General features: G+C 46.3%; 1 protein-coding gene across 2 annotated transcripts in view; it reads left to right on the forward strand.

The window, feature by feature from the left end:
- DOCK1 (dedicator of cytokinesis 1) overlaps positions 1 to 17,909 on the forward strand; it is a 542,215-nt gene that overhangs the window by 187,511 nt on the left and 336,795 nt on the right. For both annotated transcript variants that reach the window (XM_027112936.1, XM_027112937.1), the window contains exons 24-25: positions 4,331 to 4,401; positions 7,005 to 7,111. In XM_027112936.1, the coding sequence (XP_026968737.1) occupies positions 4,331 to 4,401; positions 7,005 to 7,111 (178 nt within the window). The remainder of the gene's footprint in view (positions 1 to 4,330; positions 4,402 to 7,004; positions 7,112 to 17,909) is intronic.

The raw sequence follows: 17,909 nt of genomic DNA on the forward strand, positions 1-17,909 counted from the left end.
ACAATGGCTAAGGGCTGATACCTCTGCGTGTTTAGGACCAGGGGCAGGAGTGGGGGGAACAGTGACCCAGGAGGAGGGAACAGCATGGGCACAGCCTCGGAGCTGGCAGAGATGTCCGTAGCATGGGGGAGACTGAAAGAGGCTCCACATTGTTGGAAAGGGTCCTGCAGGTGGAGGTGGAGGCCCCTGACTGGGACATGGGGGAGGTGGGGCCCGGGCCTCTGAGGATGCTGGGTGGTCAGGCCTGTATCCCAGGAGCAGGGCGTTGCCACCCAAGTATCTCAGTTAGATTTGCATCTTAGGAAAGCTCCTCTGGCTGCGCGTGGGACGTGACCTTGAGGAGGTCAGAGCAGAGGCGGGAGGCCTCTTAGGAGGCCGTGCCTTCCTGCCGGAGGGAGACACAAGAGGCGTGGGCCAGGTGGTGGACACTATAGAAATGGAGAAGGCCGTAGAGGCAGGGCGTGTGGAATAGTGAGGATCCACCAGGCTCTGTGATTGGTCAGAAGTGGGCTGTGCCGAAGACGCAGCATCCTGAGCGTGTGACCTGGGGGCTCCCGGGTGCAGCGCCCTGAGCCTGGAGCACCGGGACGAAGGGTAGGGCCCCCTCTAAGGCAGGGGGAGTTTGCAGCATCTGTGGGGCAGCCACGAGTCCAGTGGCCGTCGGGTGTGTGAGTGTGAAGCTCAGGAGAGAGGTGACCTGGGAGACAGGCATTAGGCGTCTGCAGCCAGCCGAAGGGGGCTTCCTGAGGGGTATGGAGAGGGGGGAGAAAAGTCTAGAATGGGACTGCAAGGACACCCACCTTTAAGGGAGGGGCAGGGGACAGAGGAAGGTGGTCGCCCTGGCAGTGAGGGCTGTGGATGCTCCGGAAAATGAGGGGTCACAGCAGTGTCAAGGGAAGGTCACCTAAGCGAAGGCCTGGAGTCGCTGTGGCCTCGGCAGGAATGGAGACTTGATGGCGGCTCGAGAGGTCTGGGCAGTGCGTTGGTTACTGGACACCGGGGTGAGTGCACAGCTTGGGAGCTGTCTGTGCTGGGCTGGGCGGTGGGGAGCCTGGGGCTCTGGGTGCTTTCAAGGGGAGAGGCTGGCGTGGGCTGGAGTGTGGAGGAGAATGCGGGAGGTGCTCGATCAGACGGTGGGGCAGCGGGCAGTATCCCCCCACCCCCACCCCGTGGAGGGAGGTGCTCCCTCCGTCTGCCTGGAGGGACAGGCAGAGGCCGGGCGTCCGGCTTGTTTTGGCTTGAGTTGTGGGCAGAACTGCCCAGCCTGTTCTGATGGTTTTGGTTTTCCCTAAAGCGGGAGGTGAGCTGAGCGAAAAGGGGGTGGGATCCTGGGCTGGAGGAGAGCGAAGAGAGGCTGAGACGGTCACTGGGGGAGGGCAGACGGTGGAAAGGAGCCCACGACCGCCGGAGTACGGAGAGAACAGAGCTGGAAATGGGGTGCGGGGCACGCCCTCGCCTTCGCTTCATTCCGTCTGTCTGCCCTTGTTACGTTATCCAGGACTGACGTGGGCTCGTGGTTGCTCCCTGTTCTCTGTGACCCTCGTGAACTGTAAAACGCGACGTCCCTAGCATCCGGCTCAGTTCGGCAGAGCTCCCTGTTAAGCAGCATTTGGGGGTCTCCGTGGGTACAGCCCTCCCTCTGTGGGTGTCGCCTGACCTTGGGTCGGGGAGCCTTCAGCGCCCGGCGGCCCCCGGGCAGCGAGCAGAGGGTGGGCCACGAAGGCCTGTCTTGTTTGCCGCTGTTTGTCCTTGTAAGATGGTGTTTATCACGCTGCTCCAGGCAGATGGTGCTTCGTGGGGTACAGGCTAAAACGCATTATGCTGATGCATCCTCGCCCGCAGGACCCTCACAAACTAGACAAGACACTTTCTGGCCCGAGCAGTCAGCTGTGCAAACGCTTATTATTAAACGTCACAGTAAATATTTTTTTATTTTTTCAAAGCAACTCTAAGGTATTTGAAGCAGAACTTTGGAAGGCAGAATGAAATTATTTCTATTTAAGGTTCTTTTCAAAAGTTGCATCTCGGGGGCTTCCCTGGTGGCGCAGTGGTTGAGAGTCCGCCTGCCGATGCAGGGGACATGGGTTCGTGCCCCGGTCTGGGAAGATCCCACATGCTGCGGAGCGGCTGGGCCCGTGAGCCGTGGCCGCTGAGCCTGCGCGTCCGGAGCCTGTGCTCCGCAACGGCAGAGGCCACAACAGTGAGAGGCCCGCGTACAGCCAAAAAAAAAAAAAAGTTGCATCTCGGGCTTCCCTGGTGGCGCAGTGGTTGAGAGTCCGCCTGCCGATGCAGGGGATGCGGGTTCGTGTCCCGGTCCGGGAAGATCCCACATGCCGCGGAGCGGCTGGGCCCGTGAGCCGTGGCCGCTGAGCCTGCGCGTCCGGAGCCTGTGCTCTGCAGCGGGAGAGGCCACAGCAGTGAGAGGCTCTCGTACCGCTAAAAAAAAAAAAAAAAAAAAAAGTTGCATCTCAAAGCAGAGAGTTGGAATTCCTTGATCTGGCCGGCATTGAAGGACAGGGTTAACACCTGGGGAAAAACACCACTAATTCTGTAGTGCAGATTTAGAGGTAAACTTGGCTTACCTGTCCTTGATCATCTTGACTGTGGCGCGTGAAGGCATGAGGGGCTTGGAGGTGGACTGGCTCCAAATACTGGCAAAACAGCTTCACTTCGCTTGTGCCTTGACTTGCTTTGCGATTATTTTCTCCCCGTGTGTGGCTTGTCTTTGTTGTCTCAGCAGAAGTTCTTTTGAAGAGCAGGAATTCTTCATTTTGATGATGTACAATTGATCCAATTTTTTTCTTTTACAGATTTTGCTTTTGGTATCATATGAAAGAAATCTTTGCTTAGCCCGAAGTCACAAGTATCTTCTTCTAGACGTTTTATAGTTTTAAGAATATAAGATCTATGATACATTTAAAGTGAATTTTTTTTTTTTTTTTTTTTTGCGTTATGTGGGCCTCTCACTGTCGTGGCCTCTCTCGTTGCGGAGCACAGGCTCCGGACATGCAGGCTCAGCGGCCATGGCTCACGGGCCCAGCCGCTCCGCGGCATGTGGGATCTTCCTGGACCAGGGCACGAACCCGTGTCCCCTGCATCGGCAGGTGGACTCTCAACCACTGCGCCACCAGGGAAGCCCTAAAGTGAATTTTTATATAGGATGTGAGGTATGGAAGGAATTTTATTTGGTGCTGACTGAGGGGGCACCTTTGTCCCTTGTTGCAAATTGGTTGACCATATATATTCAGGGTAATCCATTTAAGGTGGGTTTCTGCCTCCTTGCTTTTGGAAAACAATGCTAACAGCTGTTTAGGTAATAGGTGTGGCATTTTCCAGTGTTCAAAGTGTTATCCAGTTCTTTTTTCAATTAGATTTTGAGCTTTATTGCAGCCCCTGGAGGTATTTGACATGAGTATTATTTCCTCCATTTCATTCAGGAAGGGGGAGCCCCCCCCACCCCGGTAGAAGGAGTCACTTAGAGTCAGAGGCAGAGGGGGGCGTCCCAGCCAGGGTCAGAACATTTAAAATCCAGGACCTTTTCCCAATCGCATATAGATGAGGGTGGACTGAGGCCCTGGCTTCCCACCAAACTGAATTTTAATTCTAGCTCAGTTCAGTACTACCTGTGTGATCAGGGGCAAAGTAATTAACATCTCCGTTGTCAGTTTCCTTGCCTTCCTGCACAGCTAACTCCCTGTAGGAGGTCTGTTGGAATTAAAGATAAAATATACACTGGTCTAACACAGCTGGCAGAGCATGTATTAGCATCTATCATTATTACCATCACTCTTATTTTCTGAAAGTGTGGGTTTTCTGGAAGATACAGAATGTGAATATAGGAGATAAAGTTACTAAAGAAGAAAGTGATTCCAAGTTCAGGGACCTAGATATACAGGCAGTCATTTCTGGAATGGAACAAAGGCAGTCATTCTCATTGTTGAATGTGGTAGAGCTACAGTGAATTTGTGGGTGGGGGGTTCTTCTGGGGGCACAGGTCTTCATTTGCTAGGATTTCCTTTGGGTAAAGGGGAAAATCACATAAAAGCTTGGTACAGTATAGGCATTCGTGAGCAAGCATTGAATGTTGGCTTCTGCTCGTCTCACTTTTGTTATGTGTCAGGATATCCATGTTGACACATCTCCACTGTTTGTGGATCAGAGGCTTTGTGTTTTCCCCTCAATTTTTGTTGTGTTTAACCATCAACTTCTCATCAGGAAAGTGATCTTTGTTTTTTTGGTATGTGTGTGGTTTTTCAAAGTAATTACAACTTCGTGTGAAGATTTGCCAACTGCCTTAGGCTCAACGTTCTTCTTTGTTCTTGGTTTGCAGGGTGCAGCGCTGAAATACTTGCCAACCATTGTCAACGATGTGAAATTGGTATTTGATCCCAAAGAGCTCAGGTAAGGAAGCACCCAAGGCGAAGGCTTCCCGTGTGCCACGCTTGGCCTCCTTTTGAGGGCGTTAGTTCACGGGATGCTTGGGTTGTCTCATGTCCACATAGTTCAGTGCCCTGACTCTTTCTGGAACATGTTCTAGTGATGGTGTCTGTGACACTTTGCTCATTATGTCTTTATGTGGAAAAGGTGTCTTCTATCAACGGTCACAATATTTTCTTTAGAAGATTATTTATAGCCTCATGCATACGTAATACAAATTGGGCATTTTGCATCCTTTAGACCTTAGAATTCCATAAGTGGTTCTTGGGTTTGGGTTTGGGTTTCAGCACCTAAACGTTTTGACTCGGGAGCTTTAATATTGGTGTCTCTCCTCCTCTACCTCATTACCATACAGCTTCTTTCTGGGGGCTCCTGCCCAAGGGCTGTGAGCCTCAGACAGGAGCCGCAAGTTGTCAGCTCAGGTTATAGTAAAATGAAAACCAAAAACTAAACTCTGGGCGAGCTGGACACTGGCTTTCAGATGGAGGAGTCAGGCTGGGGACCGAATCCTTCCTTTCACCTTCGGATTTTGCCACCGTCCCCATCCAAGCTCAGTCTCAGTTGTTTACTGTGCAGATGTCACTGCATTTGGGAAAGAGGTGTCTCGAGCACGTGGGTGCACGGCCTCTGTGACCCCAGACATCCGCAGCACAGCCCTCGTCTGCTCCTTGTTTGGGTTTTGATTTAACGTTTGACACAATAAACTTACCTGCGGGTGGTGACACCTCTTGACCAGCCAGAAAAGTCCACCTAAATATTAGTAAAGGGCCACCTGTCCGTCGGGCGGTTAAGCGGAATGAAAAACGGTCACCCTTCTATACTTTATGTCCACCATAGGTCACTCATGCCCTGGAAGTGAAGGGTGAGGGGCTTTTGGGAAGCTGCTCTCCCCACGAATCATCACGTGTCTGATGTGCCTGAGGATTTAGTGTCCTGCGTGGACACATTTATTTTTGCTCCCAGGCACTGGCAATACTGGTTATAGTTTAGCAGGTTCTAAATGAGAAAAGGAGGCACAGATGGGCCCATGGGCAACAGGTCTGCCCTCCTGGGTCTCCGTGTGCTCTGTGCCTGCAGCCCAGCTCTCAGGCAGTGGTCCAGACAATGGCGATATCCGCAGCCCCTGGGTTCCTTCCCAGATCTTCTGAATTAGGAATTGGGGGCGGGGCCCAGCTATTTGGTTTTAGTGATGCCTCCAGACACTTTCAATGAATGCTGCTGTTTGAGAACCTCAGGTCTGGAGAAACAGAGGACGAGGCGGGAGCTGCAGTTGGGTGGGCCATGGCCATACTCTGGGCCTGTCCTCCTGGGGCATGGGGACCAGGCCTTTGCTCACTAGAGGGGTGACGTCCATGTTCACAACGGGTGCTTGTGCCTTGTGCTTGGAGATCCGGGGAAGACTCCCTTCCCCAGGACCGGTCCCATCTGCTCTTGGGCCCTTGACTCTGCGTGCGTGGGTTCCTCTTCAACACCTTACCTACTGATATTTTTAAAAAATGACATTGAAAATCATGGATGTATTTTTCCCTGTTTAGAAAATTGAGTCATGTTTTGATGAAACAGAAGAGATCACAGAGGAGAATAACTCAAAGTTAATTCCACGAGGATCTGGATCTTCCTAGTTATCTTTCGTGTGCCAGCGTGTGTGCACACACACTAACACACACGTCCATACACCCCTAAAAGAATTCAGCATTACAGTTTTTATTTTACAGTCGACCCCTGTGCTGAAGACATCTTGTTTTCCCACATCAGGAAGGAGACTTCTACCCCATCACCATAATCTACTGTTAGAACAGTTCTGTCACCCCAGTAGGATTCCTCGTGCCCAGTCAGAGTCACTGCCCACTCCCACCCCAGCTCTAGGCAGCTACTGACCTACTTACTGTGTGCATAGATGTACCTTTTCTGGGCATCTCCTGTAAATGGAATCGTAGAATATACGTGACCTTTTGTGACTAGCTTCTTTTCACTTAGCGTAACGTTTTCAAGGTCTGTTAGTGTCAGGATTTCATTCCCTTTTATGGGTGGATTGTGTGGATCTGCTGCATTATGTTTATCCATTCATCAGCTGATGGACGTCTGAGTTTCTCCACTTGTCAAGTGTTATGAATAACGTTGCTATGATTCATATACAGGGTCTTGTGTGGATAAATATTTTCATTTCTTTTGGGTATATACCTAGAAGTTGAAATGCTGGGTCGTATGGTATCTATGTTTAACATTTTCGGGAACTGCCAAGCATTATTCCAAAGTGGCTGCCCCGTCTTGCATTCCCACCAGCATGGTATGAGGGTACCAGTTTCTTCACATCCTAGTCAGCACTTGTTACTGGCTCTCTTTCGGATTATAGCCATTCTGGTGGGTGTGAAGTGAAAAATAACATTCTAAAGCATCATTCTTTTGGAAGAGATTTCGGCCCATATTGTATAGTGGGCCTATTCCAACATTCTGGTGGCATCTAATGACCGTTCACTGAACTTGCGTCTCGGTACTGTCTTGTATCCCACTGGGTCATTTTGCAGTATTTCCAGCGTCTCTTTTCACTTGTGTTTTTCCTTTTATAGCAAAATGTTTACTGATTTCATCCTAAATGTTCCTGTGGGTTTGCTGACCATTCAGAAGCTATATTGCTTGATTGAAATAATTCACAGTGACCTCTTCACACAGCATGGTGAGTGAAACCCTGAGAATCCTTAAATTGTCACATTTGTCATTGTCTGTAGACCTCGCCCCGTCTGAATTCTCTCTTCTTTGTTGAAAGGAGTGGGGAGGGGCTTCCCTGGTGGCGCAGTGGTTGAGAGTCCACCTGCCGATGCAGGGGACACGGGTTCGTGCCCCGGTCCGGGAGGATCCCACATGCCGCAGAGCGGCTGGGCTCATGAGCCATGGCCGCTGAGCCTGTGCGTCCGGAGTCTGTGCTCCGTGATGGGAGAGGCTGCGGCAGTGGGAGGCCCGCGTACCAAAAAAAAAAAAAAAAAAAGAAAAGAAAGGAGTGGGGAGGTTGCAGCCAATTAAAACAGCTCCATTACAAGACAGGAAGATTTAGCCCTTACCAGAGAATGGTAATTGGCATATACTGTAGGTAATAGATCATTGAAGAATGAAGGCACAAACCTTGCAGTTCGGAATTTAGGTGTAACACCAGAGCCCTAGGGTAATCAGCATACATTGTAGCCTGTAAGATGTGCGATTATCTGTCCTGGGGAGGCAATCACTGTCCTCCATTGAGATGATTGCAACAAAAAATTTCAAATTTTCTTTAAATGTAGAAGTCATGGTTATGTCTTAGCCTGAACTTTGCATTCTGTGACAGGGTTTCTTCAAACCCTGCTCAAAGGAAAAAGAATTTCAATGATTCCTCAACTCATTTATCCCAAGGAACACCTCACATTTCCACACGTTATCTCCCTACCCTTTTAATTAATCACTTTCTTTCTGTTTGGACAGATTGGATTAATATTTTACACTTGTCAAGAAGTTTTATTGAAAGCTTAAGACCTTTGCATAATTCCACAACCTTCCTCACTTACTGGGGACAAATGTGAAGACTGTTGAGTGACGTTCTGATGGAGAGGCATACATTTATTCTATTCCATTTGTGTCTGGACGTTTGGCTGTTTTGTTCATTTTCTTTTGTCCTGACGTGTGGTGTTGTTTCAGGGCTGGAGCAGCTCAGTCCTGAGATGTCCCGGTTGAGAACTCAGTGTGTGTCTGGATTAGTCCTTTGTACCATCTAGACTACTGGACCCTATGTTTTTAATCTTATTTCTTGATGTAACTTTATACAATTCACTGGAGTCTGCACTTACAGCTAAGGCTTATGCCAAGAGGAAATGTTAAGACTTCATTTGGGTGGGAGTGTTCTTCTGGAGAAAACACATCAAACCAAGAAGGGAGTAGCTTTTTGCAGCCCTTCCAAACAGACATCTCTTTCTCACTTGCATAAAAGAAAGTCAACTGTGTCGCCGTTATTTGGGGCTCAAAGCCCATGAATCGCCTTAAGCCAGTAATCCCAGCTGTCAGTATTTCAGGCTCTTCTTGGAAGGCTGGATATTGAATTGCTTATTCTTCAGGTGTCTTCTAAAGCTTGGGACTTTGTGAGACTCCAGGGAGGCATGAGGCGATAGGTGGAGATGCTGCTTCGTTGTTTCTTTCCATATTGACTAAACTTTATACCACAGTAGGTGAAGTCCCCTGAAAGTTTTATATCTGGGTCTTATTAGGTAGCTTACTAATATCTCTCCTTCCAACCATCCAACCCCAAGACACGCAAAAACACACACCACCACGACCACCACCATCACCATCACCATCGCTGCCACCACCAGTGCCTTCACTGAGCTAACAGTTATCAAAAAAATAACAGTTATCACGGATTGACTGTGCTTGGCTTTTATTGAGTGTTGGTACAGGGATGACCTTCTTGAGGACATATTACGTACATTTCAAAATTTCTGTTGCAAAACTTTGTTCCACGTCCTTTGCATAAGGACCTAAGGCTTAAATGGTTCAACCAAAAATCTTTAAAATAGATCTTCTTAAGGAGTGTATTTCAAGGAAATGTTTTCTTCTATGGACACTTTATTTCTTTAGCTAGTAGATAGCTTGAAGGCAAACTTAGTATTTATTTTTGCAAATTATATCAGCCGTTGTATTTGGCAGTTGTGATTCTCTTTACTGTGCTCCATTTCTATTTTCACTCCTGTTCTGTAAGTCTTTTATCATAGACTGCCTTAAGTCTTGTTTTGGAAATAATGCAGCATGCAAATAAATATTTAGCTTTGTTTGACGGGGTCTTGTCAGGATGTGTAACATTTTGGAATTATTAACTTAGTATCTTTCTAGATACTGCAAAGGTAGGAATTTAATCTTAATAGTCAGTTGCACCCAACGTAGTAAAGGAGATTGTAGGAAATATATGAGTCCACAATTATCACGGGCAAAGTGAGCCAAAATTAGCCTGAAGCTTCATGTCTTACAAGCAGTTCTAGAATTGTCCAATCAGTCGACATTGTCTAAGCCATAATCTTCAGTGCAAATGTACTTCCGGACGCTCACTGGCTGCGTGGAAGCATTTCAGGATGCGTTGTCCAATGTGAAAATGGCCGCGCTTACAGGCTTGAGTTTTAAGAATGTTTCTGGGTGAAGACAGCAAGGACAGCCCAGATTTTTCTCATCTTTAGGCTCCCTGCTTCTTCAAAGTTACCCAGAGCCATCTTACCTCCTTGTCAGGAAAGGTTTATCACTGGAAATCATCCAGTTGGTCTGTTCTTACGAAGATGTCATTACTTGTGCAAAATATTCTGTGCCACATTTGGTATCAATATTTAAAGCCAAACCATTTTCTGGTGAGATATGATGGCTGTGATTTTCTTGCCTCGTTCCATTTCTTGTTAATTTGTAAAAAAATGCAGTTGTCCGTGTCCTCTTTCCTGATCCAAGTGGAATCGGTCAAACTAGCTCCCTTCGTGTCTAGATTTCTGGAATGTGCTACAACTAGGTTTAGCTGCACAAGCTACTGGGTGTGCTAGACCGTTGTCAGTGTTCTCTGGGGGATGTGGTCAGAGCGCATCCCTGTCTGGCTCCTCCGGTTCCTCTGTTGGGCTCCAGGGCACGTCTTTGCTCATCAGCATGTGTGTTGCTTCACTCATAGAAGAGACTCACTTTGTTGCTTTGCTCTGAAATGTTTCTTTCTATCTCCCTCCAATATCAAAGTTACTGCGTCGTTTTGAGAGTCTTACTTTGATGGAAGTGGGAAGCTGATCTGGGTGCAGTGAGGCTGGCAGTGAATTCTGAAGCTGCCATTGCTCCTCTGCAGGAAAGCCTTCCCGTGGCAGGTTTGGGTCCCAGCAGACCAAGGGCCCTGGTTGGCTCAGCCTGGCTCCTCTTCTGTCCTCTTTAAGGACCAGAAGACTGAGGGTGCATCCTGCTGGGTTTGTTAGGCTACAACAGGAGATGTGTCTTTTGGCAAATCGGATTGTGTTTGGCCCCAGCTAGTGTGGACACCACAGCTGCTGTCACTGCCATCTGTTCCCAGCCGTGCCAGCTGTAAGGTTCCTTCTGAATCGGGACCTTGCAACTCCCGCTGCCTCTGCAGCCTCCACCCTGGTCCGAAGGAAATGAGAGTTCTTTACAGAGCTGTCCTCCCGCTGCTCATTTCCAGTTGCCATCCTAAGAAGTCATGCCTCCTTGGCAGAACCTGGTACATAGTTGTAGCTGCAAGGGGGGCTGTGGATTCGAGTTCTGGCTTCTGTACTGGGGAAAGAGAGCTCAAAATGTAGAACACCCCCTGCCCCCGAATTTAAGAAGCCTGTTCAGAAGATGTGTGTGGACCTGGCCCTCCTGCACGTCTGCCACAGTAGATTACTGACCATGCCAGTGGTCCAGCCCCTCGGCAGGTGTCCAGCGACTCAGAGTGCATGGTTGGTTGCCAGTCACATTAGCCTTTTCTCTGAGGACATGTCTCTCTCCCTTTGCTTTGCTTAAAAAATAAAATGAATGACTGGTTTGCATCATTTCTCCTGTAAATGATTTTACTGCCTCATTAATAAAGAACTACGCATGTCTGAAGCCCTTGCTGGGATGAGGGCAGGCAGCTCACGAGAGGATTGCGAGTGTGTGTGGGCTCTGTGATCACATTGCCTGGGTTCAGATCCTGCCTCTATTACCTGCTAACTCAGTGACCTCGGGTGAGTTACCCTCCAGGCTTCAATTTCTCCAGCTGCCCTTTTCTTCTTGCCTCCGTTACGTATCTTGAAGATTAATACATATGTGGTACTGAGATTTACCCTGAGTGTTTCGTGAACATTCAAGAAATGTTAGCCATGTCTTTTCATTTTTGTTGAGGATTCATTAGAAGAATGGCCGGTGAGACCCTGCCCTCGTGGCGGGGTGCGGGGCTATCATGTCAAATATGGGGCAAAAGAAAATAGACCTGGACCAAATACTGGAAGGGATTACATAGCGAGCTTCCCCCGAGAGGTGCTCTGATCACCCTGCATAAATAAAATGTCCCCAGACACACTGCCCCTGGGCTCCTTCTGCCACTCCCCACAGCGTGCAATCGTTGCCCGGTTTTACTTCTTGGCTTGCTTGTTTTCTCTGGTCCTTCCTTAAAATGAGAGGCCTTGGAGCATGGCCTTCTTGTTCTTCTTGCTGTTCCTCCATCGCTGGTGCCTAGAACAGTGCCTGGCTCACAGTGCATATTTATCTCATGTTCAAATGCAGCACTTCTTTCCCCAGCGAGCATTGCAGAGAAGGAAGCGTGACATGCATATGTAGTTCCCTTGATCTGAGGGAGGAGAGGTCTTGTGTTCACACGGGGAAGCTGGCTGTCTCTCCCCGTCTGGGCTCTGAATGGATGGATCATGGAGCAGGAAGGAGGTGTCTTTGAGGAGGAGTAACAGAAAGAGATAAGTGAGAGAGTTAAGATACAGAGGGTCATCTGTGAGCAGTTTTATAAAATTAAGATTGTCTTCTTCTCTTTTTTTTTTTTAATATGATTGCATCTACCCAGGAAACCATCTCTGGCCTCCCAGGCAACTGCTTTGGAGTCTCTGGTATCCCATCCACTGTGCTGAGGTCTGCATGGAGATGATAATTATAATAGTTAAATAGTGCTGAGCTCTTACTGTGTGCCAGGGGCCACGGGAAGCCCTCATCTATCTATCTATCTATGTTAAGTTTTTATTGGGGTATAGTTGCTTTACAATGTTATGGGACTTTTTTTTTTTTTTTTTTAAGATTGTCTTCTTTTTGCCTCTGATTTTATTATTCCTCTGTTTTGTGGAAAGATGAAGTGGCAGAGGGGACAGCTCAACTCTACCTCTGGACTCAAGATAGCTCTTTGTTAAAATTACGGAAAATTTTAAACATACAGGAAAATGAGGAGAAGAGTGTAATGAACGCCTCGCTGGGCTTCAGAACCTATCAAGTCATGGTCTTGTTTTTATCTCGATGCTCCTCCCCCGGATATTTTTCTTTACATTTATTTTATTGAAGTATAGTTGCTTTACACGGTTGTGTTAGTTTCTGCTGTACAGCAAAGTGATTCACTTATACATACACATATATGTGTGTGTGTATATATGTGTATATATATATATTCTTTTTCATATTCTTTTCCATTATGGTTTATCACAGGATATTGAATATAGTTCCCTGTCCTACACAGTGGGACCTTGTTGGTTATTCATCCTGTATGTCATAGTTTGCATCTGCTAATTCCAAACTCCCAGTCCATTCCTCCCCCTGCCCCAGATATTTTTTAAAAATTTATTTTATTGAAGTATAGTTGCTTTACACGGTTGTGTTAGTTTCTGCTGTACAGCAAAGTGATTCACTTAAACACACACACACACATATACATTCTTTTTTTTTTTTTAAAGAAGATGTTGGGGGTAGGAGTTTATTAATTAATTAATTTTTGCTGTGTTGGGTCTTCGTTTCTGTGCGAGGGCTTTCTCTAGTTGTGGCAAGCGGGGGCCAGTCTTCATCGCGATGCACGGGCCTCTCACTATCGCGGCCTCTCTTGTTGCAGAGCACAGGCTCCAGACGCGCAGGCTCAGTAGTTGTGGCGCACGGGCCCAGTTGCTCCGCGGCATGTGGGGTCTTCCCAGACCAGGGCTCGAACCCGTGTCCCCTGCATTTGGCAGGCGGATTCTCAACTACTGCGCCACCAGGGAAGCCCCTGCATTCTTTTTCATATTCTTTTCTATTATGGTTTATCACAGGATTTTGAGTATAGTTCCCTGTCCTACACGGTGGGACTCGTCGTTTATCCATGCTTTATATCATAGCTTGCATCCACTAATCCCAAACTCCCAGTCCATCCCTCCCCCTGCCCCAGATATTTGGAGCAAATCCCAGCCTTCACAGCATTTCATGAGGTTGTCTTTTCAAATGTAAGTTTGTAGTCAGAGTAACTGGCATTGGTTCAGGAAATGGAGGATGTGCAGAGGGTGGATCCCCACGTTGGAGCCGGGAACCCACCTTGGCTGTTCTGGCTCCTCCTCTCCAGCTGAGGTGAAGGACTTGGGCTCATTATCATGCTGCGTGCGGACAGCCAATGAATGGGCGGTAATGGCTCCAAGCACTGTTTGGAGATGTGACTTGACTACTTGAAAGCTGGTTAAATAGATTATGTGCTTCACAAAAAAGATGACTCTTGCATGTAATCTGCAGCGTGGAGTGAGCAGATTTTCAAAGCAAGTTACGAAGAGACAGAAAGGTCAGAGCTTCCTAATTTGTACATTTGTAGCTTTGTTCCCATGTGATTATATTGTTGCCCACCTATCTAACAAAAGCTGTGAAAATTAAAGCTTAAATCCTATTATAGAAATGAAAATTTTCAATATAATTAAATTAAAATAGACACTAGGACACCAAGGTTTGGGATTTATGCCCACACAGATATTTTACATTAATGTTATAGGAATTGGAATAAAAGAAATCAACCTTAGATACCATTAACTTTTAAATTAGTCAGGAGCATTGGACATCCTTGCAAGAAGCCTTTCAGCTGAGATGGGTGTTGTGCTCTTACCCACATGGGCTGCTTTCTGCTGCAGTCCTTAACCTGAGACCTTGGGAAAGCTCATTCCAGTTAACGCTGAATTCCCTTGCCTTTCAAGATCTAGCCTTTCCGTATTCTCATATTCAAAGTGACCAAAGCAATTGACAGATTTCCTTTAGAGCTTACTGTCTACTTACCTTGTGTCATAAGTTTGTTTTTGCAGAATAGTGTAAGATTTGGAGAATAAAGATTTGAAGATTTAGTGATAAGACAATCCCTTTGTAGTCTTGATAGTAGTTTTGTTTAATACTCTTGGTGGATTACTTTGGTTTAAGCTTACTGTTCATTGGGGCCACCTTGTTTTTTATTTTTCCTCTGATGTTTGGAATCTAGCAGTGAGTAGGAATGGAAAATGTGCCATTCCTTCATTCTCGGGCCATTCCTGTAGCTCTTTCCTTCAGTATAACAAGTAGGCTCCTTTTACACAGTGTTCATCAACCTCATAAAACTTCATTTGTGTTCCATCGTTTTTCTTTTTTCCTTTAACATCTTTATTGGAATATAACTGCTCTACAATGTTGTGTTAGTTTCTGCTGTATAACAAAGTGAATCAGCTATTTGCATATGTATATCCCCATATCCCCTCCCTCTTATGGTTCCCTCCCAGCCTCCTTATCCCATCCCTCTAGGTGGTCCCAAAGCATGGAGCTGATCTCCCTGTGCTATGCAGCTGCTTCCCACTAGCTATCTGTTTTACATTTGGTAGTGTATATATGTCAGTGCCATTCTCTCACTTTGTCCCAACTTACCCTTCCCCCTCCCCGTGTCCTCAAGTTCATTCTCTACGTCTGTGTCTTTATTCCTGTCCTGCCCCTAGGTTCATGAGAACCATTTGTGTTCCTTTTTTTTTTTTTTTGCAGTACGCAGGCCTCTCACTGTTGTGGCCTCTCCCGTTGCGGAGCACAGGCTCTGGACGTGCAGGCCAAGCGGCCATGGCTCACGGGCCCAGCCGCTCCGCAGCATGTGGGATCTTCCCGGACCGGGGCACGAACCCACGTCCCCTGCATCGGCAGGCGGACTCTCAACCACTGCACCACCAGGGAAGCCCTGTGTTCCATTTTTGAACAATACAGAGCTTCTTAAAAATGTAGGCCTGGAGAGCTCAAATAATTTTCCTCATTCTTATTTTCAAGGTGAATGATTCTTCCAGTTGTCAAGCAGAGTAAAATTCTCCTTTTTAATGGTGGAAACATTAGTTACAGCAGCTCTTTAAAATCTGAGGGCAAAGGCCCAGATGCCTATTGGGGCTAGCTAGTAGGAATTAGCAAAGTCAGATTTCTCGACCGTTTTCACTGTGATTCGATCCAAGATTTTATATCTCTAAAATAATTACCCTGTCAATCAATTTGTTGTGCTTTAAATCGTAGAAAGAAAAGCTGTGTGTTTAATACAGACCTATAGTAAAATATACCTTCTTAGTGCTTTGGATCGATGAATAAATCAAAATAAAATCTCCTGAGCTTCTCCACTGTGGAGAATGCAGAGGTATTTCTCTTACTAAAAGGGTTCTTAAACCCAGAAGTTCTCTGTAGTAGTTTTTGTTAACTTGATGGATGCTTTTCACAGAAAGAAAAATTGGGGTTGGGACCCTCATATGCCGTAATTACTTAATGTACCACTCGTATAGCATTCTGGAATACTTTAGTTAGAGAGTTGTGCTGAGGACTTCTAATGAATGTTACCAGCGGTGAACCCCAAAGTTGCTTAATTCTTTAAGTAATGATGGAGTATGAATACAGTTTTCTCCTCTTTTTTTTATGCCCTGAGAAAATTTTAATCTTTATCTGTAAAGTACTGTACCTTGTTTCATCCCTCATTCTGTATATCACTCTGTAGCTTTCATTATATGTGTTTTTGAAAAGATCATTTGTTAAAACAGTGCAGCCTTTTTAGAAATGGCCTAATGAATCTAGGAGGGTGAACTCAATTTCAGTTTCTTAATTATATCCATTCCAATTCCATTGTAATTTGTTGAGTACCTACCATGTGCTCAGGACTGTTGGTTAGCAAGTTTGATTCCTCTGAGAATGGCTTCAGAGCCATCAGTTTAAAAATGCATAATTGGAAAAGAGTAATTTTCTTAATTTACAGATAATGACCCAGGAGTTAAGTAGCAAGTCCTAGTCTGCAAGTAAAATCCCAGGCAGGGAGCTGTCCACCACCGTGGTGCTGATTAGGGAGTTGTCTTGTTACAAATCCACCCCCTACTCTTTTCATAAGCTGCTTCACATCCAGCATAAGAGTTATGCATTCTGAAAACTGAATTCAATTCAAGTGCCATATGGAACACGATAAAGTATGTGAATAAATAAACACATAAATAGATTAAACATAAATAAACCATGTAGTGTTGTGTTCATGTGCTTATGGAGTTTTCATAGCCTTTTCTCTTCTCTTTCTGTGTGATCATATTGGCAGTGCTAAGTTCCTCAGGGTGTAGTTGGTCTAACCTTTATCATAGGTTAGCCTTTATCATAGGCTCTCTGTTCTGCACCCACCTCTGAGTGGACTCCTGTCCCTTGATATTGGGGACATGAGAGCAGTCTTAGAAGAGGCTGCCTTGGTTGTCCCATACCCACTCATGCTCACATTGGCACTGGGACGGCAGGTCTCTGAGTCTCCCCAGTTCATGGTTCCTTCCCGGCCCCAAGCTTAGCTCTGTATGTGCACCGTGTTGCGTACAGAAACTTGCCTGGGACAGTTGGAGAAGCCCCAGGTCAGCCTGCAGTCTCCTACGTTCTCCTTCTAGACCCTACTTTTTTCTGTTGCGTGAACTCCTCCCTGAGGGCACAGTCCTTCCCTCAAGATGGAGCGGACAGACCATATGATTTTGACGTTGTTTTTTTTAACTGTAGAGCTCAGTATGGGGGCAAGCAGTAGAGGAGTGTGTGCTGGGCCACACTGGCCAAAACCTGTGTTCTTGGTTAGCGCCACGCTCTTGGGTAAAAGCATGCACACGAACTCCCCAGCTCTGTTTTTCTCTCTGTTTTCTCATCCTCCACGTGGTAAGATTCTGCCCAAGGATAGGCAGACCTATCGAATTCCTCTCAGATGTACCAAGCCACCTCCTTAAACGCATTTCCATCCAGAGGATAGATTCCTGGTCTGACCAGTACTTTCCACACTATGTTCCCTGGCATTTTGTTTGAGTCTTTCTAATATTTTCATCTGCTTTTAAATGGGACTCATTTTAGATTTTTCTCCATTGGTTCTTCTTCCATTTCTTTTTTCTGACAAAGAATTTATTATTATGATACCAGTGGCTGGTTCACCTCTATGATTATACTTCTCCAAACTACAGGATACAAACTATCTGCTGCCCCACTCCCGTCTTTCAAAAGATGACACACTTTTTACGAGGCCCAGTGGCTTCATCCAGAAGATGTGTCTTTGACCAGCTTCTTTTTCCTGTTGTTCCACAATCTGTATCTTGCCATGTTCACTTCCAATTTTCAGCATACTTTTAATTGCTCTGTCACTCTCTCAATTAAAATTTTGTGACATTGGGTACCACAAAGCTAACGGGCAGATTATCTTATTTCTGATCATTTCAGCACTCAGCGAAGTGGTGCTGAGAATCTTCTTACCAGAACTTAACAGAGGTACTACCCATAGGTAGGAATCGAAACACAGTGCAGGGCAGTTGTATTTACTCCATTTTACAGACAAAGAAACTGAAGTTCAGAAAGGAGAACTGACATACTTAGGGTTACTTGATGTGAATTTATCCTCCTGGTTCTGCTCATGATCACAGCTTACTTAAAGTGAATTAAAGTAATTCTTGGAAAAGTTTAATCTGCATTAGACCTGTAAAGATACCTGAGTCATACATGTTTACACACACGTGCACATGCGTGGGTCAGAGGAGCTCTGGCTTCAGGATCAGTCATCTGAC

Source organism: Aethalodelphis obliquidens, unplaced genomic scaffold, assembly GCF_003676395.1.
Source record: "Aethalodelphis obliquidens isolate GAN/ISIS:26980383/991018 unplaced genomic scaffold, ASM367639v1 scaffold11, whole genome shotgun sequence".
In the NCBI taxonomy this organism is placed as follows: Eukaryota; Metazoa; Chordata; class Mammalia; order Artiodactyla; family Delphinidae; genus Aethalodelphis; species Aethalodelphis obliquidens.